Genomic DNA, 26,773 nt, shown 5'->3' with positions numbered 1-26,773 from the left:
TTTTGTAGGTTTCCTCCCCCAGGACTTCTTTTGTCCCTGGGGTTGACCCTGAGGTTTACCTCTTGAACCTGACGGCGAAGGCCGTTGTGACTGCCTGGAAGCTGATGCCCCTGGTACTGGAGAAGGAGCTTGCTTAAATGAAATACGTTTACTCCTTTTCCTAACTGGCAAAAGGGTACTTTTCCCACTAGAAATTTTTTGGATGTATTTATCCAAATCGTCCCCAAACAGCCGTTCACCGCGGAAAGGGAAACTAGCCAAAAGCTTTTTGCAAGGCGCTTCGGCTGACCAATTTTTCAACCATAGCATTCTACGCATATGTACCAGCCCAAGCGTAAGGCGTGAGGCCTGAAGAATCGAATCTCTCATAGCGTCTACTGCAAAACATAAGGCTCCAATCCATGTACTCACCCTATGCTGCATGCCAACAGACCTTACTTTGTACAGTAAACGTTTATGGGGAACTGTGTCAAATGCTTTTGCAATATCCAGATACACCACGTCTACGGGCCTTCCTTTATCTAGATGGCAGCTCACTTCCTCATAGAAGGTTAATAGATTGATTTTGAAAGAACGATTTTTTATGAATCCATGCTGATTACTGCTAATGATACAGTTTTCATTACTAAAATCTTGTATATAGTCCCTTATCATCCCCTCCAAGAGCTTGCATAATATTGATGTTAGGCTAACTGGTCTAATTCCCAGGGATGTATTTTGTCCCTTTTTTAAATATTGGTGCTGCATTGGCATTTTTCCAATCAGCAGACTGTCAGTAAAAATTAGGAACAATGGTCTGGCAATTACTTGACTGAGTTCCCCAAGTACCCTCAGGTGCAAGCCATCTGGCGCCGGTGATTTATTAATATTAAGTTTCCCAAGTCTATTTCTAATTCTGTCCTCTGTTAGCCATGAGGGTGCTTCCTGTGATGTGTCATGAGGACAAACACTGCAGTTTTGGTTGATGGGGGAAAAAAAAGAAAAGGACATGGTGACTGTCATGGTCCTGAAGTTAACCGAAAAATCCTAGTGAAGAGAGGAATAATTTGGATGTTCTACTGACACATATAGAATACATTCTTTAGGCTTGCTTTAAGATAGTGAGTTAATAAATCCGGTGAGCCTTTTATCTACCTATAGCTCTGGGATGTATATAAATGAAGATACAACTGTGTTTATTATTATTTAGTAGAATATTGTGTAAGCTTATAATTAATACAAACTATGCTATGGAGATATTTATGTTTTGAACTGAGGAACATACTGAATGTAGATTGCAGTGGGATAAGTGAGAAATTGGAGCTGGTTTCGTTGACCTTCCTTTAATACATAATGAAAGATCTGAGGAGAATTTTGAACATCCTGCTAATTTTATCCCTTTTGGAAGAAGTGTTTCATGACTGACTTATTTTTATAAGGGGTCGTGGTTATCTAGTAAGCCTTTTTTTCTGCTTGGGAAAACACGAAACACAGAGGTAGAAGCACAGATGGAATTTGTATGAAGTTGAACGCAGATTATTTATTTTGGAGGACATTACATCACAGTTAGAATTTGCTAGTGTACCGGATTTGTTTTGAGGATAGCACATCACTGTCACAATTTGTCACACTGGATTTTTCTATTTTGATTCAATTTATACTCATATTCTATGTATTTTCACAAGGGCAGTTTTTTTATATATTTGTTTGAAACACTAGGGGGTGTTACTTTACTGCCAGCAGCTGTTGGATTATAATAAATACATTTTGTTTTACCAGTGCAGGAAATAAGCATTTATATTAGCGGTAGGAAAGGACTGTAGATTGGAGTTCCACGTGCCAAAGCAGGAGCAACTGTGGGGTAATGATTTAATTCAATGCACAAGCGGCACTCCACCCAGTGGATGATATAAGCTCTCAGTTCCTCAGCATTAACCCATTATGTGTCAAAACCAGAGGAGTAGGAAATTCAAAGGTGTCCAGCTATGCAAATAATGAGGTAGTCACTGATGCTCAGGCACATCAGCCTACTCAAAGAGTAAGTCTTCAGAGACAGGGCAGGTATAGAGCCAATGCCAATGGCTCTGGACCTGGAAAACACTTGGTGGCTAACTTACATAGTTACATAGTTAGTAAGTAAGGTTGAATAAAGACACCAGTCCATCCAGTTCAACCTGATAGTTAGTTAAACTTGTTAGAAGGAAGGAATCTGAAAATCCTTTTATAGTACCCAGTGCAGGCTAGCCCTGCAAGTCCAATCCAGCAGGGTCCAGGTATGGCACTCCAAAGCTAAGCTGAGGCAAGGTTGAGAATAAGCACAGACATCTCTTGGTGTTGGACTGTCAAAAAGAAATAGCAACTGAACAATGTTTTCAGACCTCTCCAATTCCCCCTTGCAGCAGTTGGCTGTGGAATGTCTACTACTGCCATAGATTTTCAACCAAATCAGTTGACATCCCATTTCTAACACTAAAAAACAAAAAAAACAAAAACAAAAAAAAAAAAAAACACATCCCAGCAAGAACAGAGATTCACTCACATCCAAGAAGGTTTGAAATCATGTACACTTTGTGGATTTCGTAATTTCAGCACGATCATCTCATGCAGCTCCAGAAGGAAAAGGTTGGTGCCATTCTGTTCCAGGAAAACATTAAGTGCGTGTTTCCCCTCCTTGCCAAGTTCCTGCTTGTACGCTTTGTCAACATTTTCAAATGGATCCTGAAACATTATCACAATACACTAGGTTACAGAAAATATGATTTCTTTATTGTTCTGCAATAACTCTAGCTATAGCCAGTGGATGCTGGTCAGTGAAAATTGCAAGTTAGACTTACCGGTAACTTGTTTTCCTATAGGCTTTCAGGACAGCACCCGAGAGATCATGGCTCCTCCTCCCACAGGAAACACCTCATCAATTAAGTCTTTAAATTGGAGCCCTCCACGTTGCCTCGTCAGTTGTTTGTAGAGAACTCCAGCCCCAGCTGCAACACATAAGCGACAGTTATATCATAGTATTACAGCATTAACATAAAAAAAGGGTGGGTTACTGCTGTCCTGAAAGCCTATTGGAAAACAAGTTACCGGTAAGTCTAACTTGCAATTTTCCAAAACGTCTTTCAGGACAGCACCCGAGAGGATAATCGAGACTTACTCCATTTAGGGTGGGACAACAGCCTGTAAGACTTTCCTTCCAAAAGCCTGGTCCCCAGCCGTCATGAGGTCTAACCTATAATGACGGGCAAAGGTTGTAAGACTTGTCCACGTAGCTGCCTTACAGATTTGTTCGGGGGTGGCGCCAGCTTTTTCTGCCCAACTCACCGCCGAAGCTCTTGTAGAATGAGCCCGGACATTCATTGGACTCTCTTGACCTGTAAGGGAATAGGCTTCTGAGATAGCCATTCTCAACCATCTGGCAATGGTTCCTCTAGAAGCTTGTCTTCCTTTTTTATTACCGGAAAATAAAACAAATAGAGCATCTGAACATCTAAAGTCTTTAGTGTTTTCCAAGAAACTCAAGACTGCTCTTTTAACATCCAGGGTATGGAATTCTTCTTCCTTCTTACACGATGGATTAGAACAAAAGGTAGGAAGTATTATTTCCTGAGTTCAATTCTGGATCGAAGCGACTTTCGGCAAAAAATTAGGATCCGTCTTCAGAACAATTCGGTCTGAAAAAATGGAAAAGAAAGGCTCCCTGATTGATAAGGCTTGCAGCTCACTGACTCTTCGAGCTGTTGTAACAGCCACTAAAAAAACTGTTTTCAAAGTAATTAATTTCAGGGAGGCTAAATTCATGGGTTCAAAAGGTTCCTTGGTCAGGGCCTGTAGAACAACCGATAAGTCCCATGCTGGACAGCTTCTGATTACCACTGGTCTAGACCGGGTAAGAGCTTTGAAGAATCTTATTACTAGGGGTTCTGATGAAATGGATTTTTCCAGGAATACCCCCAGCGCAGCAACTTGAACCTTGAGGGTGCTGACCGCTAGGCCCTTGTCCGCCCCTTCTTGCAGGAACTCAAGAACAGAAGAAGTTTGTTTTGGTGATCTGTCAGATGCTGTGCACCAGGAGTTGAAGATTTTCCAAACTTTGGAATATATTGCTCTTGTAACCTTCTTTCTACTGGATAGGAGGGTAGCTACCAACCTATCCGAGAAACCTTTTCTCTTCAAGAGCTGTTCCTCAGTAGCCAGGCCGTGAGCTTTAGTTTTGCTACTTCCTGGTGAAGCAGAGGACCTTGTAACAGAAGGTCTTTTCTTAACGGAAGGTGCCAGTATGGTTTTAGTTGCATCTGAAGAAGGGATGAAAACCAAGGCCTTTTTGGCCAGAAGGGAGTGATGAGGATCACGGTTGTATCCTCCTTCCTGATTTTTGCTATGACCCGAGGGATAAGCTGAAACGGGGGGAATGCGTAACAGAGGTGAAATTTCCAATCGTGCGCCAGAGCATCCACTCCCAGTGATGCCTCGTTCCTGTTCAGGGAGAAGAAGCGAGACATTTGCGAGTTTTCCTGGGTGGCAAAGAGATCCACTCTTGGGCGCCCCCATTTCTGCACTATTAAATGGAAGACTTCTGGATTCAATTGCCACTCCGCTTCCAATATCTGGTTCCTGCTTAGGAAGTCCGCTACTCTGTTTAGGGTCCCTTTTAAATGGACCGCGGATAAGGATAGAGTATGGAGCTCTGCCCAACTCAGAATGCCTTTTGCCAGGCTTTGCAGAACTTTGCTTCTGGTTCCCCCCTGTCTGTTTATGTAAGCCACCGCCGTGGCGTTGTCTGACAGGATCTGAGTATGCTGCCCCTGGACTTCTTTCACAAAGGTCAGTAAGGCCATCTCTATAGCTTTTAGTTCCCTCCAATTTGAGGACCTCAGTGCATCTTTTGTGGCCCACGAGCCCTGGGCCCACCGGCCGCTCATATGAGCCCCCCAACCCCAGGAACTGGCATCGGTTGTCAACCTCACCTGGGTTGGGAAGGACCATAACAGACCCTCTGAATACCTTGTCTGGTTCTTCCACCACCAAAGACTTCTTTTTACTGAAGTAGGGATCTTCACTAATGAATCTAGTGAATCCTGCTGGTGATTCCAGGTTTTTAACAGGAAACTTTGCAGAGGTCTGAAGTGGAGCTTTGCCCACTGGATGGCCGGTATGGAAGAGGTCAGGGTTCCCAATGCTGACATGACCTTCCTGATGGACAGAAATTGATTGGACTGTAGCAGTGACATCACTTGTACCAACTTTTTCTGTTTTTCCTCTGGAAGAAAAATTTTTTGTTCCAAAGAGTTGATACGGAAACCCAGGAATAACACTTCCTGTGAGGGAATCAGATTTGATTTTTGAAGGTTTAAAATCCACCCTATGGATTCTAGGTGAACACGGGCTCTGAGCAAGTTTTCTTGAAGACCTTCTCTGGTCTGGGCGAAAAACAGCAGGTCGTCCAGATAAGGAATAACTGAGATCCCCTCTAGACGCAGAGGCGCCAGAGCTTCGGCCATTATTTTCGTGAAGACCCTTGGGGATGATGACAGACCAAACGGGAGTGCTCTGAATTGTAGATGTACCACCTTCTTCCCTTCTTTCAGTGCTAACCTCAGATATTTCTGTGACCTGGCGGCAATAGGAATGTGGAGGTAGGCATCTTGTAAATCTATTGATGCCATATAGCACCCTTGATACAGGAGGTTTCTTACTGAAAATATTGAATCCATCTGAAACCTTCTGTACTCTACTGATTTGTTCAGCATTTTGAGATTCAGGATAAGACGGAACTTTCCTAAAGGTTTCTGAACCAGAAAAACATGTGAGTAGAACCCCTGGAAGAACTCCCCTGCCGGGACCGGAACAATGACTTTCTGATTTTCCAGTTCCTGAATTAGGGACTTCATGGCGAAAGCCTTGACTGCACCCCTTGGGACGTTTGTCACCAGGAATCTTTTTGGAGGTTCCTCCGTGAATTCTATCACATACCCCTGGGAGAGCATATTTACAACGAACTGATTTGAAGAAATGGCTCTCCACTGAGGAAGAAACTCCTGGAGTCTTCCCCCGACCTTGAAGACTTGAAGTCATTGTGGTTTTGCGGAGGCCGCAGGAGGATTGAAGAGGACTCCACCCCTACCTTTTGGCTTCTGAGAAAACCATGATTTCCTCTTGCCCTGCGTTTTTCCTTCCTGCTGACCTTTTTTGGGACCTTTTTGGGGCCGAAAGAAACGCTTACGGGTTTGCACCTGCTTTTTCTTAACCGGAAACGACTTTTTCTTATCTGCTGTACGGTCAAGAATGGACTCTAGCTCTGAACCGAATAGCAGATCACCTGCAAACGGAATACCACACAGTCTATTTTTAGATGCAGCATCCCCTGGCCACGTCTTCAGCCATAAGGCCCTTCTGGCAGAATTAGTTAAAGCTGCTGACCTTGCTGACATGCGGATAGATTCCGCAGACGCATCCGCAATATATGATATTGCTGCAGACAGAGTTGAAAAAGAGTCTAGAATCTCCTGTTTTGAGGAATCTGCTATGACATGGGCTTTCAACTGGTTAACCCAGTGATCTAAGTTCCTTGCAACACAGGTTGTTGCCATTGCTGGTTTCAGATTGTGCATCACTGATTGCCAGGTTCTTTTAAGAAGCAGGTCTATCCTTTTGTCCATAGGCTCCTTCAGAGTGCCCATATCCTCAAAGGCGAGGTCCGTAGACTTAGAGACCTGAGAAAAGGCAGAGTCCAATTTTGGAACCTTATTCCATATAGAATCTGGATTTTCCTCAAATGGAAATCTTTTCTTGTGAGCCCGGGAAAAGAAAGGCTTTTTCTCAGGTTCCAGCCACTCTTTTTTAATCATATCAGTGATAACTGAATGGACTGGAAAAGAACGGCCTTTTGAATCTCCTAAACCAGCATACATGCGGTCATGCAGGGAGAGTTCCTTCTTTTCCTCTTCTATCCCCAAAGTGGCATGGATTACCTTCAGGAGTCCTCCCACCTCTTCTAGTGACAATTTGTATTTAGAAGCAGCATCTGAATCATTTTCCTCCTCCTCAGAATCTGTATCATCTGGAGCGAGGGAAACGGACCCTTGGGAAGCGTCCTGGGATATCGGACCCCCAGAAATTATTTGAGAGCCGCCCTGGGGTTCTGAGGATGGCTGCGGAACCAAAGAATCCCTAGAGGGACCTGGTTCCTCTCTTAGGTTAGACCTAAAAGCTTGAAAGGTGGCCCGGAGCTCATCCTTTATTGTTGAAACCAAGTCGCCACGGATGGAGTCTCCTCTCTGACCAAATTTGTAATGCACTCTGCACAAAGCGTTTTGGTCCAAGCATCGCTTAATTTCTCTTTGCAGACAGGGCACCTTTTCTTGACTGGTTGGGCAGAACCTTTGGCCTGGACAAACAGAAAAGAGACATGGAACCACGCTTAAAAGGCTGCAATACAGCGCAAATAAGACACCCAGGTGCACTAAGGAAGATAACATCTCACTTTCCATGTGCCCAGCAAGCCACCACCACTTAATCCCCTGTTGTAGGGCAGATATACTAAATCTAGCCACTGCAACATACATTCCCATGAGGGGGGTTGGGGGAAAGGGTGAGTAACCCCCCCCACAGGACAAAACGGCCCCGGGTAATAGAGGACACAGTCCCTTACCTTAGCCTTGCTGGCGCCTTGGCTTGCCCCTTTATCCGCTGCATCGCTATGCATAGCTGTCTGCGGTGCGTGGTGAAACGACCGGTTCCAGATTCGAAAACGCCGGAAATGACCCTGCCCTCTCCCACTGCGCTTTGCGGCTGGAAATGATGCGCGCGCCGACCCGGAAGTGCTGCCTCCTCCCATTACAGGACGTGGCTGAAGCGCTCTTCTGCCACCAGAAACATGGCGGCCGCCACCGCTTGTTCCTCCAATGCAGCCAGCAGGGAACAGAGGCGGCCGCCTGTCTGGCCAAAAAATTTGGAGGCAGCACCCCCAGACGTACAGGCTCTCCCCGAGCACGGAAGAGGGAGAGGGAGCCCACGGGACCATCCATCTGAGAGGCAAGTGGGAGGCTCACTCTCCTAGCCATAAAAAGACCTAACAGGTGAGAACCTGTGTCTCCCAGGATAAACCTGAGAGATCATGGCTCCCACCAGAGGTGTTCCTCCAGCTGGAGGAAACACAAAAAACTGACGAGGCAACGTGGAGGGCTCCAATTTAAAGACTTAATTGATGAGGTGTTTCCTGTGGGAGGAGCAGCCATGATCTCTTGGGTGCTGTCCTGAAAGACGTTTTGGAAAGATATCTTTGCACACACATGCGCATTGCCAACATGAATGCATATTTATGGGACTTGCATCACCCCCCCCCCCCCCCCCCCGACACCCTGAGCTATATCGGATCCTGTGAAAGTCTACTGATACCTTTTGTTAATTTCAGATTAAAACTTATCACAACTTTTAATATCACTCAATCATTTTGAACCACAGTATTAGACAAACTCCTCCATAGGGGCCAGGATTTTCACCCTGTTGTAACCAGAGTTTTTCTTGTTGTGATTTCATTGTAAATAATGTTTTGGATATTTCTTTTAAGCCAAAAACATGTGAACATCTTACCCTCTTTAGATGTAAAAGATGTTGTGACTTCAGTGCAGTGAGAAGCTGCCAAAGAGCTATTGTGTTCTTCAGGTGACAGCGTTTCAGTGCCTACAAAAAAAAGGACAAATGGCATGTTTATTAAATCAAATGCATTCACAGTGGATTCAAATGCAAATATTTGGCCCTTCAATGCCAAGTTTAATGACCTATCTAATAAGTGTATCGTTATTTAAAAATTCTTTGTTTTTCAGTTCCGAATATATTGGATAACGATTATAATTTAGTTTCTATTACTTTTTGGGCCCGCTTTGTATATTATTACATTGTTCCATCAGTTACCATGACAATAATAAAATCCTGACACATGAATTGGTCAGTGTTAGAATATTATTCCAAATTCATTATTCGGCACTTATAGGTGATAAAATTCTATTCATGGCAAGCTTGCAAAACAAATTTGGTTTTATGATTAGTCATAATAAATATAGTATGTGTGAATGACCTTGATCAATTAATTTGATGATTCTTCATCTAAAGCTGAGTATTACTAGAAGTTTCTGGTGTATGAGAATGACATATAAGGTATCCTGGTATAGAATGTCATGAGAAGACAAAAATAGACACGTATCTACGTAGCTAGATGAATAATACATATTTGTTCACATCCTGTTAAGTTAGTTTAGTGTAGTCTCAGTCATATTAATAAGTATTAGTATATAGTTACTTAATGTATTTCAAGTTGGTAATATGTGTTCATATAAGTAGATGTTTGGTTATATGATATTACATGATCAGCACATTACTACAAGTGTTACATATGGGATTGTTAATCAAACTCTATATATGGCTCTCTAAGTTAGTATCTCCTTTTGTATAGCATATTGCTGAATTTAGCAGAAATAAATGTGTGCCATTCAAGGTTCTACATTTTTGTGAGGTTATAACGTTCACATGTAACATATACAGCCAACACTTCCATACTGAAGGTCAGACAGACACACACACCCACTAGGAGAGATGACACAGACATTTTTACACCAGGACTTTGACAAGCTGGAACAGCTGAATTCTCCCAGAAGTGTAAGAACGTCATTTCCTGCTTCTTTTTGGTTACACAAGACAGCATGGAGACAGAAGGCAGCAGCCATGAAGCACACATGCTTTTATAAGCTTATTACAGCTTTATAACTATTTATTCTATTTCATATATTTTTACTTACACTGAACTATTATACTTTTTACATTGTAATTATGATGCCAACTGTGTGACAATAAACTCACACTTTGTTTTAAGTCAGTCTGACTATAAATGCTATTCATCCAGAAACACCCTTGAGATACAAGAATATTAGATAGTATTTATACTATTCTTCAGTTAGCAGTACAGAACAAGTGTGACTTGACAGAATCTACCTCGAGAACATGTGCGCTGCTCTGTTCTCCCATCTGTAAGATGTCTTCCACATATTCTGTTAAGGAAAGGTCTGGATTTTCTCCTGACGTTGCCAGAAACCCCAGTGAGATGTCCACAATGTTTAAGGCCTCACAGACATCACTGAATGCATTCAGGTCTTTGCTTATGGCATTTATTGCTGAGTTTGATAAAGAGTCCTAAAATAACAGAAAGAAACAGAAGAAAAATGATATCAAATTATTTTTACTTGATTTCCACAGGAACAGTAAAATTGTACCAGGTAGCACTGGAAATGTAATATCCTACTATTGAACAATCCCTCTTTTACCTGACATCGATATCTACTCAGAGGGATGGGCTTCTATCACTGTGTATATATAGCAATATCACACTTATTACTAATTATTATTACAACTGTACAAAAATGTATTGAGAGAACTGAAAACTTGCAACCCATGCTATGGTTTATTTGGGGAATAATAAAATGCTTCCAACCATAAAAAAAACTTGGAAAAAATGACTAATCCAGTACAGATCATAACCTTTTTGATTAGGAAATCAAAGTAGAACATTGCCATACATCAGCCAAGCAGGGTGGATGTCAGCACTCCTTTGGTGTAAGAAGGTAGATGTGGTATTATTTATTACAGTTATTGAGAAATTATAATATGATTAGTAGTGTTATATATACATTTCACCAGTGAAAGAAAGCTTGCATGGTAGCTCCCATTGATGCTCAAGTTGTGGATGTACGGTGGGCTCACGCTGCATTTCAAAGTATATCTCTAGCCAAAACTTTGTTTTGATTTGTTTTAGAGTGGGGAAAGCTCAAAGGATATCTAAACCCAAAAATGTATGATATTGTAGCTTACTGGTCCTTAGATGTGGTGGCTGCATTAATTTTCTTTTTGCTGGTCTTTTTTCATTTATTTTCACCTGGTAACTCTGCACGTGATACAGTTCCTGCCTCTGGATGACTACGCTCATTTCTCCATTGTAGCTATGGAAAGAGCCTTGGTTGTCACACAGGCTGGATTCTATGCCTGCCCTTGTTCATCTCCATTGCATGGTTGTTGATGGGACCAGCAGTTTAACCCCTTCACGCCAACGTAAAGCAAATTTGCAGCCTTCGGCTTCAAGGGGTTTACCAGGGGGAGGCCTGCAGCTGTTTGCATCTCCCTGGTACCGTGGTTTAGAGTGGACAGTCGGCTTTCTTGTAATAACAACTGATGCGGCTAAACTGTTATTACAAGCAGCAGGAGGGGATGACCCCCCTTCCCGACGCCTTCCGTGGCTTGTCTGGGCTCTCCCGTCCCACCAGGAGGCCCGAGCGACAAGCTGGCATGTCCGTCTGCTGGCTGGAGACCCGAACAATGTCAGAATCAGCTTTGATTGGGTCTTGGATCTAGTAACCCGGAAGCAATGCCATGACATCACGTCCAGTTAACTGAAGACTTAAAGGAGCCAGATTTAAAAAAAAGAACAGTATTCAAAACTGCCAAACTTGGTGTTTTGAATGCATTTAGTTGCAAAGGAGAGATTTGGGGTCTTACAGACCTCAGATCCCTCCATAAAGAGTACCTGTCACTGCCTATTATTGTCACAAGGGATGTTTACATTCCTTGTGACAGCCATTAAAGTGATCAAAATTAAAACATTTAAAAAGGGACAGTGTAAAAAAAAAAAAAAAATTAAATAAGATAAATAAGAAAAAAAAAAAATAAAGCACCCTATTCCCTCTATGCTTGCATGCAAAAGTGAATGCATACGTAAGTCGGGCCCACAAATGTAAAGTGTTCAAACCACACGTGAGGTATCGCCGTGATTGTTCGTGTAAAATCAATAATTCTAGCGCAAGACCACCTCTGTAACTCCAAACAGGTAACCTGTAGAAATTTTCAAAGTGCCACCTATGCAGATTTTTAAGTACCGTAGTTTGTCGCCATTCCACGAGTGTGCGCAATTAGTGTTGTTAGGTATCTTTTTACTCAGTGCAACATCATCTTTCACATTATACAAAAAAATTGGGCAAACTTTACTGCTTTGTTTTTTTTTTTTAATTCATGAAAGTGTATTTCTTCCCAAAAAATTGCATTTGAAAGGCCGCTGCGCAAATAAAGTGTGAGATAAAATATTGCAACAATCGCCATTTTCTTCTCTAGGGTCTCTGCTAAAAATATATATTTAATGTTTGGGGGGTTCTAAGTAATTTTCTAGTAAAAAATACTGATTTTAACTTGTAAGCAACAAGTGCCAGAAAAAGGCTTAGGCAAAAAGGGGTTAAAAAAAAAAAGAATATAAGGGCACTTCCTATGCTCTTTGAGGCAGCAAAAACAAAAAGACACTGCAATTGTGACAAGGCCAATAAGTTTTATCTTTTTTTGTACTTACTGAAAATGTAATTAGCCTGAAAAAAGATCCACATATTTTTTCCAGTCTGTGTACCATTGGAGACATATGCCTTCACTTCCTGTGCTGGTAACACAACAAAAAGTGAGAGGAAATCCCCTTTCAGACATTTGTTACCAGAACAGATGTCCCCATTCAAAGATTTCCTCTCTATTCCTTTTCAAGTGAAAACAGTAATATTTTAGATTTCCCATCACTTTCTGTTACAGTGACAATGGTCACTAGCCCTGGTATAGTAGGATGAATCTCCCCTGTGGGGCGCACACAGCACCTAACAGGTCTTTCAGCACTTTCCCACTCCAAACAAAACTAAAATACGTTTTGGATTTAGATACACTTTAAACTCCTCTTTAATGCACAGAACACTTATTTGAAATACATTACCTGAGGAAGTCTTTTCTTCACATCTGTAAACAGATTCTTGTAGTTTCTATCATGGGAAAGGGTGAGAGTTGGCAATCCCTGGAATGTACAAACATCTAATCTTACAGAAAGTAATACTTTAGGTATAATAAATAAAAAAAAAAACGAAACTTATATTAAATGTATTAAGTCAAAATTATATTTAAACTTATATTCGGCCTACTGTGTCAGAGGGGTTTTCCAAAAGCAGTGGACCTATGTGCAAGATGACTTACTTATAGAATGAGGCCATTTTGAATAGAGATATACAGCACAATATCCTTGGAGGTACACTGAAGGAACTAGAGCCCAACATTAGATAATGGGGCACCTGTTCAGGGGCCAGTAGTGAGTGAAGCAGAGTGTAGAGTTCAGTAGTAAGTGATACAGATTACAGGGGTCAGTAGTAAGTTACAGAGAGTTCAGAGATCAATAGTTATTCAGAGTTCAGGGGTCAGTGCTGATGCAGAGTTCAGAAAGTAATCGTGATGCAGAATTCAGGGGTCATTAGTAAATGATGCAGAGTTCAGTAGTAAGCGTGACAGAGTTCAGAGGTCAGTAGTAGGTATCACAGAGTTTAGAGGTCAGTAGTAAATGACACAGAGTTCAGGAGTCAATAGTCAAAGATGCAGAGTTCAGGGGTCAGGAGCAAAGGATACAAAGTTCATAGGTCAGGGATAAATGATGCAGGGTTCAGGGGTCAATAGTAAGCTATACAACGTTCATAGGTCTGTAGTAAACAACGCAGATTTCTGGGGTCAGTAATAAGTGATGCAGCAGCTGTAATGTGAGACAGAGGGTCAGTTACTACTGACTTCTGAACTCTGTGTCACTAATGATCCCTGAACTCTTCGTCACCTACTACTGACCTCTGAAACTACGTACCCTAAATCCTGCATCACTCATTACTGACTCCAGAAATCTGCGTTGTTTACTACAGATCTATGAACGTTGCAGAGCTTACGACTGACCCCTGCATCATTTATCCCTGACCTATGAACTTTGTATCCCTTACTCCTGACCCCCTCACCTAGGCGAGAATGATTAGTGAGCCAGCATAAAAAAAAAATAAGGTAAATAAGAAGAAAATGAAAAAATGGAGGGTGGAGGGTTTTAATGCCCCAAAGTTCGATTTTAGAGTAAAGGTCCTCTTTAACCACTTAAGCCACCGGAAGATTTGTCTGCTCAATGACCAGGCCATTTTTTGCGATAGGGCACTGCATTGCTTTAACTGACAATTGCGCGGTCGTGCGACGCTGTACCCAAACAAAATTGATGTCCTTTTAGTCCCACAAATAGTTTTTTTTTTAATGGTATTTGATCACCTCTGCGGTTTTTATTTTTGCAACAATTTTGAAAAAAAACACAATATCTTTTACTTTTTGCTAAAATAAATATCCCAGTTTTAAAAAACAAAAAAAAAAATTGCCTCAGTTTAGGCTGATATGTATTCTTCTACATATTTTTGGTAAAAAAAAAAAAAAAAAAATTCGCAATAAGTGTATATTGTTTGATTTGCGCAAAAGTTATAGCATCTACAAAATAAGGAATAGATTCATGGCATTTTTATTATTATTATTTTTTTTTTATACTAGTAATGGCGGTGATCTGCGATTTTTATTGGGACCGCGATATTGCGGACAAATTGGACAGTTTTGACACATTTTTGGGACCATTGACAATTATAGAGCGATCAGTGCAATGCACTGATTACTGTATAAATGTCACTGGCAGGGAAGGGGTTAACACTAGGGTGTGTGTGTGTGTGTGTGTGTGTGGGGGGGGCTGACTAGGGGAGGAAAGAGATCGGTGTTCATACTTGGTATAAACACACAATCTCTCTCCTCTCCCCTGAGAGAACTGGGATTTGTGTGTTTACATGCACAGATCCTGGATCATGCTCTGTCACGAGCGATCGCAGGTGCCCGCCGAGCACTCGCACCCCGGCGTGGCACCGTGGGTGCACATGTGCGACCCCTAGTGGTCAAAAGGCGTACCAACGTGCAGTTACATCGTTTCTCCCAGGGGAGCCAACCTGCCGCAGTACAACTTGCCGGGAAGGGGTTAAGCATTAAGACAACAACAAATATTCTTAAAGTGGACCTTCAGTCATTTTTCATCTTTTCATCTATTAAATCTTCTGCCCTTGCTGTTTTAACTTTGGATAGTAAAACATTTTTTTTCTGTCAGTAAATACTTTTTACAGCCCACTTCCTGTTTCTTGTTTGGTAAAAAGCCTAGGCTTATGACATCATCACAGCTCTTTCTCTCTCTCTCTCTCTCTCTCGAGAGAGAGTTTGCCAGTAAGGAAGGGGGGCAGGAGAGTGGAGGAGGGATGAGTAACAGGAGAGCTAGAGGAGGCTGGATGAGGGTGAAAATAGGAGGAGACTGCAGAGATCCATGTGTATTTAATAGAGAGAGGAGAAACGTGCAGGCAAGCAGGGGCGTGTGTGTCTGCCTCTCTGTGTAAATCTAGAAAGTGAACAGACAGCAGCTTCAGCCGCCCACAGTTAAATTGGCTGCAGTCAGACTGAGTGGAGGGAGATTTCTGCAGCATATTTGGCAAGTACAGAATCACAGTATATATAAAATAATATGCAAAGAGGTTGGAGGGAAGCTTCAGAATGGCAAAGATGTTTTTATTACAAATTATGTGAGCAGACTGCAGTTCCTCTTTATTAATAAAGCACATACAACCATGGTGATGAGAGGCTTCCCCTGGAAAAGGCGGGTGGTCAGTTGATGCTGGATTGTTGGAAAGTCAAATTCTTGTAGAGTCTCTTTGCCACTCTCTAGACTATACTGGCAGTTGGATAAGATTATAGGCACTAGATCCTTTTCCAGCTCATAACTGATCACATGTAGATCCATTACTTCCGAAGCTTTAATGGAGTACCTAAAGAAAGTAAAATTAAGTAAAAACTCTAACTGTAATAATGATTTGCTAGCACACACTAGACAGAAAAGAAAGAATAAAAAAACCCTTGCGGATGAACTGATCTTTGTAACATTGCTTTTAACATCCCTTCCCAATTTATTGGGTGAACTTACTCGCTTTGCGTCTCTGTCTAATTTTAAGATAAATGATACCAGGTCAGTGGCAATGGCGATTGAGTTGGATTATGACATGTGTAGTGGAATCAGTAAACATTTCCTGTTTAATTGGTTTACCTCTCATATTCGCTACTTTGGAACTAACATTCATATAATACTCCAGTGAATTTTTAAAATTCAATTTCAGTCCCTTTGCTAAATTAATCGAATAAGCTTTACATAGGTGGAACAAGGAAGTTTCCTGACAGACTCTATGGCAGCATACATATGGGTTAATCCCGCCTCCACTTCTTCCCTATAGGACCCCACTCCCATAAATCTTTGCTCTGAGCCAGAAGCCGCATTCCGCATTTTTTGTCCTCCTAAGGACCGGTTTGGTTATTTTTCCACTCCACGATCAGAACCGGCCAAAGGTGACTACTGGGAAGACAGGTCGCAATACTCCGATAAGCCTTAACTACTAGCTAGGTATGGAGTGGGCAAACAGAAGAGGCACTGGAAGAGCTAAAGCCTGGCCATTGGCAGGCAAGTGGCACATTGGCCAGAGAGCCTAGCTACTAGAGGGTGGCCCTATCTGCCCCAAGTACGGCGTGATCAGGCTACCTAATCTGGTTTGATCGTGGAAGCAGGATTAAATTGCAGATCTGTGTTCATGCCATGTGCGGTGATGTATACTTTTATTTTACATATTCCATGGCGGTTTGTGTGTTTTCTGTTTGTCTGTTTTCTTCCCTGGCTCTAATGTCTTTCAGTCTATGGCAGCTGGAGCGCATTCAGTGGCGTTGTTAGGTGGGGCCGCACCGGGTGACACCCGCCAGAGGGGTGACACCCGTAGGTAGCGGCACACACCGCTACACTGCCCGCTGCCCTGATCTGCGCCACGGGACTTGTGCTGTGTCCCTCAGCACAGCGGACTGAAGCCGCCTCCCCCTCCTCTCTGTTTACTTCACACAGGAGGAGGAGGAGCCCGAGGGACACACACGGCTGTGTGCATCTGTCCGCGCTGTTCTGAGGTCTGTAAACTTTATGCATTACATACAGTATGTGGGTGGACATCATGTGCAGGGGGATTCTATACTAATGGGGGGCGCTGCACTGAGGGGGATTCTATACTAATGGGGGCTCTGCACTGGGGGATTCTATACTAATGGGGGCTCTGCACTGGGGGGATTCTATACTAATGGGGGGCTCTGCACTGAGGGGGATTCTATACTAATGGGGGGCTCTGCACTGAGGGGGATTCTATACAAATGGGGGGCTCTGCACTGAGGGGGATTCTATACAAATGGGGGGCTCTGCACTGAGGGGGATTCTATACTAATGGGGGCTCTGCACTGAGGGGGATTCTATACTAATGGGGGGCGCTGCACTGAGGGGGATTCTATACTAATGGGGGGCGCTGCACTGAGGGGGATTCTATACTAATGGGGGGCGCTGCACTGAGGGGGATTCTATACTAATGGGGGGCGCTGCACTGAGGGGGATTCTATACTAATGGGGGCTCTGCACTGGGGGGGATTCTATACTAATGGGGGGCGCTGCACTGAGGGGGATTCTATACTAATGGGGGGCGCTGCACTGAGGGGGATTCTATACTAATGGGGGGCGCTGCACTGAGGGGGATTCTATACTAATGGGGGGCGCTGCACTGGGGGATTCTATACTAATGGGGGCTCTGCACTGGGGGGGATTCTATACTAATGGGGGGCGCTGCACTGAGGGGGATTCTATACTAATGGGGGGGCGCTGCACTGGGGGATTCTATACTAATGGGGGCTCTGCACTGGGGGGATTCTATACTAATGGGGGGCTCTGCACTGAGGGGGATTCTATACAAATGGGGGGCGCTGCACTGAGGGGGATTCTATACTAATGGGGGCTCTGCACTGAGGGGGATTCTATACTAATGGGGGGCTCTGCACTGAGGGGGATTCTATACTAATGGGGGGCTCTGCACTGAGGGGGATTCTATACTAATGGGGGGCTCTGCACTGAGGGGGATTCTATACTAATGGGGCGCTCTGCACTGAGGGGGATTCTATACTAATGGGGGGCGCTGCACTGAGGGGGATTCTATACTAATGGGGGGCGCTGCACTGAGGGGGATTCTATACTAATGGGGGGCGCTGCACTGAGGGGGATTCTATACTAATGGGGGGCGCTGCACTGGGGGATTCTATACTAATGGGGGCTCTGCACTGGGGGGGATTCTATACTAATGGGGGGCGCTGCACTGAGGGGGATTCTATACTAATGGGGGGGCGCTGCACTGGGGGATTCTATACTAATGGGGGCTCTGCACTGGGGGGATTCTATACTAATGGGGGGCTCTGCACTGAGGGGGATTCTATACAAATGGGGGGCGCTGCACTGAGGGGGATTCTATACTAATGGGGGCTCTGCACTGAGGGGGATTCTATACTAATGGGGGGCTCTGCACTGAGGGGGATTCTATACTAATGGGGGGCTCTGCACTGAGGGGGATTCTATACTAATGGGGGGCTCTGCACTGAGGGGGATTCTATACTAATGGGGCGCTCTGCACTGAGGGGGATTCTATACCAATGGGGGGCGCTGCACTGGGGGATTCTAAACTAATGGGGGCTCTGCACTGAGGGGGATTCTATACTAATGGGGGGCGCTGCACTGAGGGGGATTCTATACTAATGGGGGGCTCTGCACTGAGGGGGATTCTATACTAATGGGGGGCTCTGCACTGAGGGGGATTCTATACTAATGGGGGGCGCTGCACTGATGGGGATTCTATACTAATGGGGGGCTCTGCACTGAGGGGGATTCTATACTAATGGGGGGCTCTGCACTGAGGGGGATTCTATACAAATGGGGGGCTCTGCACTGAGGGGGGAATCTATACTAATGGGGGGTCTGCACTGAGGGGGGATTCTATACTAATGGGGGGCTCTGCACTGAGGGGGGGATTTTATACTGATGGGGGAGTCTGCACTGATGGGGGATTCTATACTGATGGGGGTCAGCACTGGGGGGGGGGGTGTATGTACTGATGGGGCGGTCTGCACTGAGGTGGGAGGTTGATACTGATGGAGGGGGGTCTGCAGACTCTGTACTGAGGGAGGGTTTCTGTACTGATGGGAGGTCTGTACTGAGGGAGGGGGTCAGTACTTAGTGGGGGGTCTATACTGAGGAAAGGGGGTCTGCACTGAGTGGGGGTCTGTACTGATGGAGGGGGTCTGTACTGAGGGAGGGGAGTCTGTACTTAGTGGGGGGGTCTATATTGATGGAAGGGGGTCTGTACTGAGGGAGGGGGGCTATATTGATGGAGTGGGGTCTGTAGTTAGTGGAGGGGGGTCTGTACTGAGGTAGTTGGTGGAGGGGGGTGACACCAATTTTTTTGGCACCGGGTGACACCAACCCTAGTGACGCCACTGAGCGCATTGGTGTTCCAAGCTGCTGCTTTCTCTTCCGGCTGGGCATCCCTAGGTTACTCCTGCCCAGGGAGTAACATCTTTTCCGTGGAGAAATTCAATCAGCGGTTAGTTCTGTTGATGTTAGGATTTCTCTGTGGGCAATCATCACAGGCATATGTTCTGCACTAACACCCTGGTATGCTGCCTGTGTGATTCTGCTATTATTTGATCACCTGTGCAGGTTGTCTGTCTGTGCAGTTTTAAACTCTGGATGTTTCATTGCCCCCCCCCGCCCCCGTGGCCAGCCCTTGTGTAGCAGGTATGAGAGGGTGGGTATAACCCTTTCCTTTTCCTTGCTGACCTGGGTACTCTTTTTGTTTTGTTTTTTTTTTCACCATTTTCTTTCTATCCTATTTTGCTTTTTTTGAGTCCTCTAGATCAGATTGACAATATACTGCACGAGATGATAAATACCTCATTAGGTCACAACATTCCTCTTCCAGATATACAGTATTTAGCATAGGTCACTGTCAAGGTCCAGCCTTCATAGTAGAAGCTATGAATCCTCCTTTACGCATCCACCGCTATGTCAGCCGCTCCAAGGTGGGGGGCCTCCTGAAGATGCGGGACTTCAGTCCCAGAGGGCGAGTCTTTGTGTGAGCTATGCTAAACCCAGGCGTTTGGAAAAGGTGATGGTGATTTCCAGCAAATGGAATCTCTGGTGAGGCAGGTGGTGCAGGAATGGGATACAAGCCACATGAAAAGTTCAACAGCCATTGCAGTGTGTTCTCCCACTAGGATGGCCTGGAACTGTCCAACAACCAAGCCATGCATCTATAAAGACCTCAGACAGTGAGGCAGAGGGAGATGAGTCTCTTTAACCTTGTAATGCCTTTTGGTTAAGGCAATGATGGGTGCATTTACATGAATAGAACCTGTAGAGTCTCCTGCAAAGCAAGAGGAAGTTCCGTAAGCACCTTGGGCTTCCGTTTTCCTCCAGTGCGACTTGTCATGCAACTTTGGACACATAGGGTCACAAGACGAGTCTCGGCCCATTGATTTCAATGGCACCCATTTCAATTTATGCGACTTAAAATTGCAGCGACTCTGAAAAGGTTCCTGTTCTACTTTGGTGTGACTTTTGATGCAGCTTTGATCCAAAGACTGTAAAGTTGGTTCAGGGCTGCACTCAGAATCGTATCAGGGTCGTACTCCAAAATCGCACTCTAAATCCTGCGACTTTGGGGTCGCAATAGTGGAGACGTAGCCTTAGAGAGAGTGTTCTATTCTACCCATTCCTAACAGAACTAGGGGACATCATTTTGGATGAATGGAACAAGGTTTTGAGATGTACTTCCCTTCTGAGCAAGCATATTGCTTTTCCTTGGAAGATGCAGTGAATACCCCGAAAGTTGGCCTGGGCTCTTGTGGCCATGTTGAAAAGGATGAAAATGTGGCTGGAGAATATGGATGCAGTATTCAAGAACGTTTTCTGTAGTTCAGGAGCCGGTGCTGGTGTCAGTTTCCATAGGGAAGCTCCAATTGACATCATCCTCATAGTGGCACGGGTTATGCTATCGTCAGTTACAGCAAGTGATTGCTATGGCTGGGTCCCAGGCTTGCTGATCCTGCCTCTAACAGGCGTAATATAGCATTCCTTTTGAAGAAGCTTCATCTTTTGGCAAGCTGGATAGCACCGTAACCCGGGCCACAGTTGGCAAGTTGGGGTCCTGCCTCAGGACTGGCACCTGATAGGCTGGAAGACAACAAACTACAAAGTTCTCCCAGGTCAGGATTCCAGGAACAGAGGGTATGGAGACCAGGTTTCCCTAAAGCATGGTCCATCAGAAGTCCTCTTGATCTTAGTTTCACTTTAATGGATTTTACCTCACTCTGAGATAAAGGAAGCATATATTCATGCTTTATGTAAGTCACTGGTGTTGCAAAGTGCTGCTGTGCCAGTCTCTGAATGCGAGAAATATCAGGGCAGTTACTCACCCCTCTTTATGGTCATAAAGAGGAACAGCTTGCGGAGGCCGGTTTTGGACCTTTCGCACCTGAAACAATTTTTAGCAAGGAGAAGTTCAAGGTGGAAACATTGTCCCTTAATCATAGGGGGTCCAGCCAGATGACTGGCTTGTTTCCAATAGACCTAAGACGCTTACTTTAATTTGCCCCTTGTAAAAGACTTTCGCAAGTTCCTACAGCTCGTTGTAGGTCAAGACCATCTCCAGCTCCAGTCATTCGGGCTTTCAACATCACCCTGTATAACTTCAGGGTCTAATTGGTTGCGATGGTCTTTATCAAAACAAGAAGCATACGCCTGCATAGTTATGTGGATGCTCTTCTCCTACTGTCCCAAAGCAAAGGGCAACTGCTGGAGCCCAGAGCTCAGGTCTTTTCAATGCTCGTCAATTTCGTATGGCAGCTGAATCTGGAAAGGAGTCACCTGGAGCCCACTCAGTCTCCTATGTGTCTCGGGGCTCAGTTCCATATAATCAAGAGGACCATTGCCATGACTCTGGATCCCAATGTTCTGGAGCAGAATATTTCTGGCCCTGTCTTCCTCCCACCCGCATGCCTTTCAGTATCTAAAATTATTGGCACCATGGTGTCTACAGATACGAGGGTCAAGTGGAAACTGGAGAAGGTGGCCCTTCCGGAAGGGGTTACTCCAGCCGTGGGAGCCAGGAAGCAGAATACAGGCCTTTCACCATATAACAAAGGCAGTGTCAGTGCTCTTAGGTTAGTCAACACTACGGCGGTCTCCTACGTTAAAGACAAGAGGGACTCACAGCCTGTTCCCTATTACAAGAAGCGGAGTCGATTATGTCTTGGGCTCAGAAGAATCAAGCCTACATCTCAGTTGCTTTTTGTCCCCAGAGTCCAAAATATTCTAACAGACTTTCTTTCCAGAGTCCAATTGGACAACAACGAATGGTCTCCACATCCGGAGGTTTTTCAGGCACTGATGTCTTGATGGATCATTGGAAAAGCAGTAGGACCTGTGCATTTCTTGCTGTCCTTGTCAACCTTGGGTTTCTATGAAGACTCCGAACAGAGGTTGTGGAGGTAGTGGCAGTGATGCCTTATTGGCCAATTAGGCCATGGTTCCCCTTGCTAACACAGTTCAGCTTCCAGAACCCAGTGCAGCTTCTCCTCAGGCCAGACCTTCTGTCACTGGGTGCAATTCTACATCCATGTTCAACACGGTTGCGTCTGACATCCTGGTTCTTGAGATTGGAGCTCCTCCAGCGCCATCTCCGCTCTCTTGAATACTAGAAGTATGAATGCAGTTTACGGGAGAATCTGGTCAAAGATTGTTCAATACATGTCTGCTGCTGACAAACCATGTAGTGATCTAGAAATGCTAAATATTCTATGCTTCCTCCAATTGAACATAGATCTGGCCCTATCGGTCAGCTGTAAAAATAAAACCGGATATGCTTTAAATCATTTTTAAATTGGGGTGCTACCCATCACTAGGGGCAGGGTGTATTCACAAGGCATACAGTTGTACTCAAAGGTTTGCATACTCTGGCAGAAATTGTGGAATTTTGGCATTAATATTGAAAATATGACTGATCATGCCAAAAAACTGTCTTTTATTTAAGGATAGTGATTTATTATCACATAGTTTTTTTAATCCTTTTTAAATCATAATAAACAGAAATCACCCAAATGGCCCTGATAAAAAGTTTACATACCCTGGAATGTTTGGCCTTTGTACAGACACAGAAGGTGGCACACCCAGGTTAAAATGCCAATTAAAGGTTAATTTCTAACATTTGTGACTTTTTAAATCACAATTAGTGTCCATGTATAAGTAGTCAATGAGTTTGTTAGCTGTCTCTTGGATGCCCTAAGCAGGCTAGACACTGAGCCATGAGGAGGTAGAAAAGAACAGTCAAAAGACCTATGTAACAAAGTAATTGAAATTTATAAAGATGGAAAAGGATATAAAAAGATACCCAAAGCCTTGAAAATGTCAGTCAGTACTGTTTAATCCCTTATTAAGAAGTGGAAAATTCAGGTCTCTTTTGATACCAAGCCAAGGTCAGGTAGACCAAGAAAGATTGCATCCACAACTGGCGGAAGAATTGCCCAGGATACAAAGAAAAACCTACAGGTAACCTCAGGAGAAATAGAGGCTGCTCTCCAAAAAGACAGTGTGGTTGTTTTTAATGAGCATAATTTACCGATACTTGAACAAAAAAGAGCTGTATGGTTGAGCTGCCAGAAGGAAGCCTTTATGACAATGCCACAAAAAAGCCCAATGAGGCATGTCAAGGTGTTGTTGGGCATATTGTACACATGCTTTTTTTGTGGAACTTTTGCAGTAAAGGCTTATTTCTGGCAACTTGACCATGCAGCTCTTTTTTGTTCAAGTATCATCGTATTGTGCTCCTCAAAAACAACCACACCATCTTTTTCCAGAGAAGCCTGTATTTCACACAATTAGCTGTTTAGATCACTTACGTTTCAACAATGTAGCGCTTCAAGTCATAGAATCAGTAGGGAACTGTAGCTGAAGATCACAGCAAGTATAAAGCATATTATATTATTGTATATTAGACATAATTCATTACATCCGATCCGGGCCAGTGCAGAGTCCCAGCACTCCAGGTAGCCCTGAAGCAACTGCTGATATTATCTGTCTGCAATAGCTAAAAAGTACTCACAGTCCCATTTCCTCGGATATGGGCTCAATGTAAATTGGAGTCCTCCAGTTCCAGGATCATGTATCTGCAGGCTGGGTAGCTGTAACTGCGAAATATTGTGTGTTAGGCGGCTGGTGCAGTGCAGCCGATTCCTCTGTAGATACCAATTACGCACACTTGAAGTATTGAATAAAACTCCCGTTTGAAGAGGATTTACTCAGCATTACAGCCATACAGAGTGACAGAAGCGTGGATACAAATTGTAGCCAAGCGGTGGGCAAGTGATCAAAGGGTTCCCTTTATGAAAGTTCTGTTGAAGGTTGATTTGGTTGGTTAAGAGTCACTATGGATCTCTATAAACAGCTAAATAGCCAAGGCATGCGGTGCTGTGGGGAATGAGGGGGGGGGGGGGTTTCGCTCCTAGGTCTGGTCTATCTACATGTTTAGTTTTGCCCCCGGAACTTCATCAGGATATCTATCGGTCAGGTCCCTCGGAGTTCAAGAGTCAGCTTTAATAAGCCTTCACATGTGTATCCCGGTCTAGGCATCTTTTTCTGTCCAACAATTCTTCAAGGGAGCAGCTAGGCTCAGACCTCGGAGTAAACAGAGGTTTTCCAAATGGAATCTCCCTCGTGTTCTCAACTCCCCCTCGGGAATTGGAGCGTAGTATTCTAGGGCTGTCTCCGTTAAAGGCCTATCAGTAAAGTTTGCCTTCTTTCCTGGCTATCATGTCGGCAAAAAAAGCCTCAGAGATTGATTCACTGGCCTTGGTGAACTTTCTTAACATTCTTTCCAATTCAAGTGGTGCTGTTACCTATCCTTAACTCATTTCCCAAGGGTGCATTAGTCTTTCATGGGAGCCAAGAAATTGTTCAACCTCTGTTCAACCTTTAGGCCGGGTTCACACCTATGTGAATTAGATGCGGGTTTCCCCGCATCTAATTTGCACAGCAGGAGAATGTGACTGGCTCCCTATGAAGCCGGTTCACATATCTCCATTGTGGCTGCGGAGCGCACTGCACAGAAACGCTGTGCGTCTATGGCTCTGTTTCAAGGCCGAATTCAGGCATAGATTCGGCCCCGATTCATCCCTGAAACAGGGAACAGGGACGCTCCTGTGCGATCCGCAGCGGGTTCCAGTGTGAACCGAGCCTTAGAGTTCTATCTTGCGTCCTTTAAACGTGGGAGAGGGCGCGCTGTGGCTTAGTTGGTCAAGCGCATGTCTAGTAAACAGGGAATCCTGAGTTGACTTCCAGCAGTGCCTTCCTTCAGTTCTAGGAATCCCTCAGATATTGTGATGTTATATCTACAAAGCTACAACTTCCTTCAGGCTTCAGAACGCCTGTTCATTCTTTTGCCAGAAAGGACAGAGTAACGTGCCTCATCTAGGATGATTGTGGCACGGATTGCCTAGGCCATCCAACAGGCTCACAGAGCCAAGGGCCTGGCTCCTTTGGAGGCAGTGTCTGCTCACTCGACCAGGAGTGGGTCTACATCTTGGGCATCTTTGCAGCATATGGTTCCCAAAGTAGTCTGTAGGGCAGCCTTGTGGTCCTCGATCAATATGTTTATGGCTCATTATTGTGTAGAGTCTGCTTCCTTATCCTCTGTTTAATTTGTACCATCAACAGAGGGGACCTGCAAGCCAAAATAAAACCTTTGGAGTAGCATCGCCTACCCATTGGGTGTATGGCGAATTAGCTCCCAATACATATGCTGCCATGGAGTCTGTCAGGAAAACGGAAAAGTTCCTATCAAATACTTACCATAATTTTCCTTTCCTGATTGACTCCATGGCAGCAGGAGTCCACCCCCGTGTCATGAGTAGGCTAATTACGGAACGCAGCCTCTGGCTCAGAGCAAAGATTTACGGGAGGAGTGGAGGCGGAGTTAACCCATACGTATGCTGCCATGGAGTCCATCAGGAGAGTAAAATTATGGTAAGTATTTGATAGGGAGTTTTCCGTTGTTTACCTGGTTTGGCGACAACAGTATTACCAAAATGAACGTTCTTCCCTGGCAGTTATACTTGATGCAGACCCATTCCACCACCACCTGGTTTTCTAAAGGGTTTGCGTGGGGGAGCAAGCCTGCATGCAATAAACGTTCAGTTTTGACTTTACTAAAACTGAGGGGGGCATGGCTTTTGACCGATCAAGCACCATGAAGCATTGTATTTATTGAGAAAGCTTGACTGGTATACTTAATATGACTATAAACTGTGGGTCAAATTGGAACAATCCCAATTTGCTTCTCCATTAGCAGATCTCCAGTGCCTTCCTAACCTTTCATACCACATAGCTATTAACAAACACTTAATGGTATCTGGAACACTTTGAACTCTTAGTGGAATATTTCATATCACATTCCCACCACCAGCGGCTAGTTTATGTTTCCATGCACATATGTTTCATGTCCCATGTTTATGCACATACCAGATCCAACCAGCAATTTAACACCCTTCTACAGAAGAGACTTTTTGCCTCACTCATTTCTTGGAAGGCAATCACCCCTGTGACCAGACTGGAGTTGGAGACCAAATTTACACCCCAATTAGATTTCCTATGACTGGCTCAATTAAGCAGCTTCCTACATGACCTCCATAAGTTTTGTAAGATGGTATGCACCCCATTTACATGGAAAGTATTCACAGCGCTTCACTTTTTCCACATTTTGTTATGTTACAGCCTTATTCTAAAATGGACAGGTGTGTACCTTTCCAGATCATGTTTAAGCAACTGAATTTACCACAGGTGGACTCCAATCAAAATGTAGAAACATCTCAAGGATGATCAGTGGAAACAGGATGCACCTGAGCTCAATTTTGAGTGTCATGGGCAAAGGCTGTGAATACTTATTTACATGGGATTTTTTTGTTTTTTATTTTTAATACATTTGCA

At 44.2% G+C, this 26,773-nt stretch overlaps 1 protein-coding gene and 1 long non-coding RNA gene across 6 annotated transcripts in view; one reads left to right on the top strand and one right to left on the bottom strand.

The window, feature by feature from the left end:
* RNF213 (ring finger protein 213) overlaps nucleotides 1–26,773 on the bottom strand; it is a 631,031-nt gene that overhangs the window by 30,604 nt on the left and 573,654 nt on the right. For all 5 annotated transcript variants that reach the window (XM_073621071.1, XM_073621073.1, XM_073621072.1 and 2 more), the window contains 5 exons: nucleotides 15,467–15,668; nucleotides 12,755–12,832; nucleotides 9,961–10,158; nucleotides 8,566–8,655; nucleotides 2,519–2,697 (listed from right to left, as the gene is read on the bottom strand). In XM_073621071.1, the coding sequence (XP_073477172.1) occupies nucleotides 2,519–2,697; nucleotides 8,566–8,655; nucleotides 9,961–10,158; nucleotides 12,755–12,832; nucleotides 15,467–15,668 (747 nt within the window). The remainder of the gene's footprint in view (nucleotides 1–2,518; nucleotides 2,698–8,565; nucleotides 8,656–9,960; nucleotides 10,159–12,754; nucleotides 12,833–15,466; nucleotides 15,669–26,773) is intronic.
* Nucleotides 1–26,773, top strand: part of LOC141132529 (uncharacterized) — a 91,372-nt gene that overhangs the window by 35,103 nt on the left and 29,496 nt on the right. The window lies entirely within an intron of this gene.

The sequence above is a fragment of the Aquarana catesbeiana genome, linkage group LG03 (assembly GCF_042186555.1).
Source record: "Aquarana catesbeiana isolate 2022-GZ linkage group LG03, ASM4218655v1, whole genome shotgun sequence".
NCBI classification, from domain to species: Eukaryota; Metazoa; Chordata; class Amphibia; order Anura; family Ranidae; genus Aquarana; species Aquarana catesbeiana.
The sequence above is the reverse complement of the archived record's forward strand: the minus strand, read 5'-3'. Positions and strand labels throughout refer to the sequence as shown.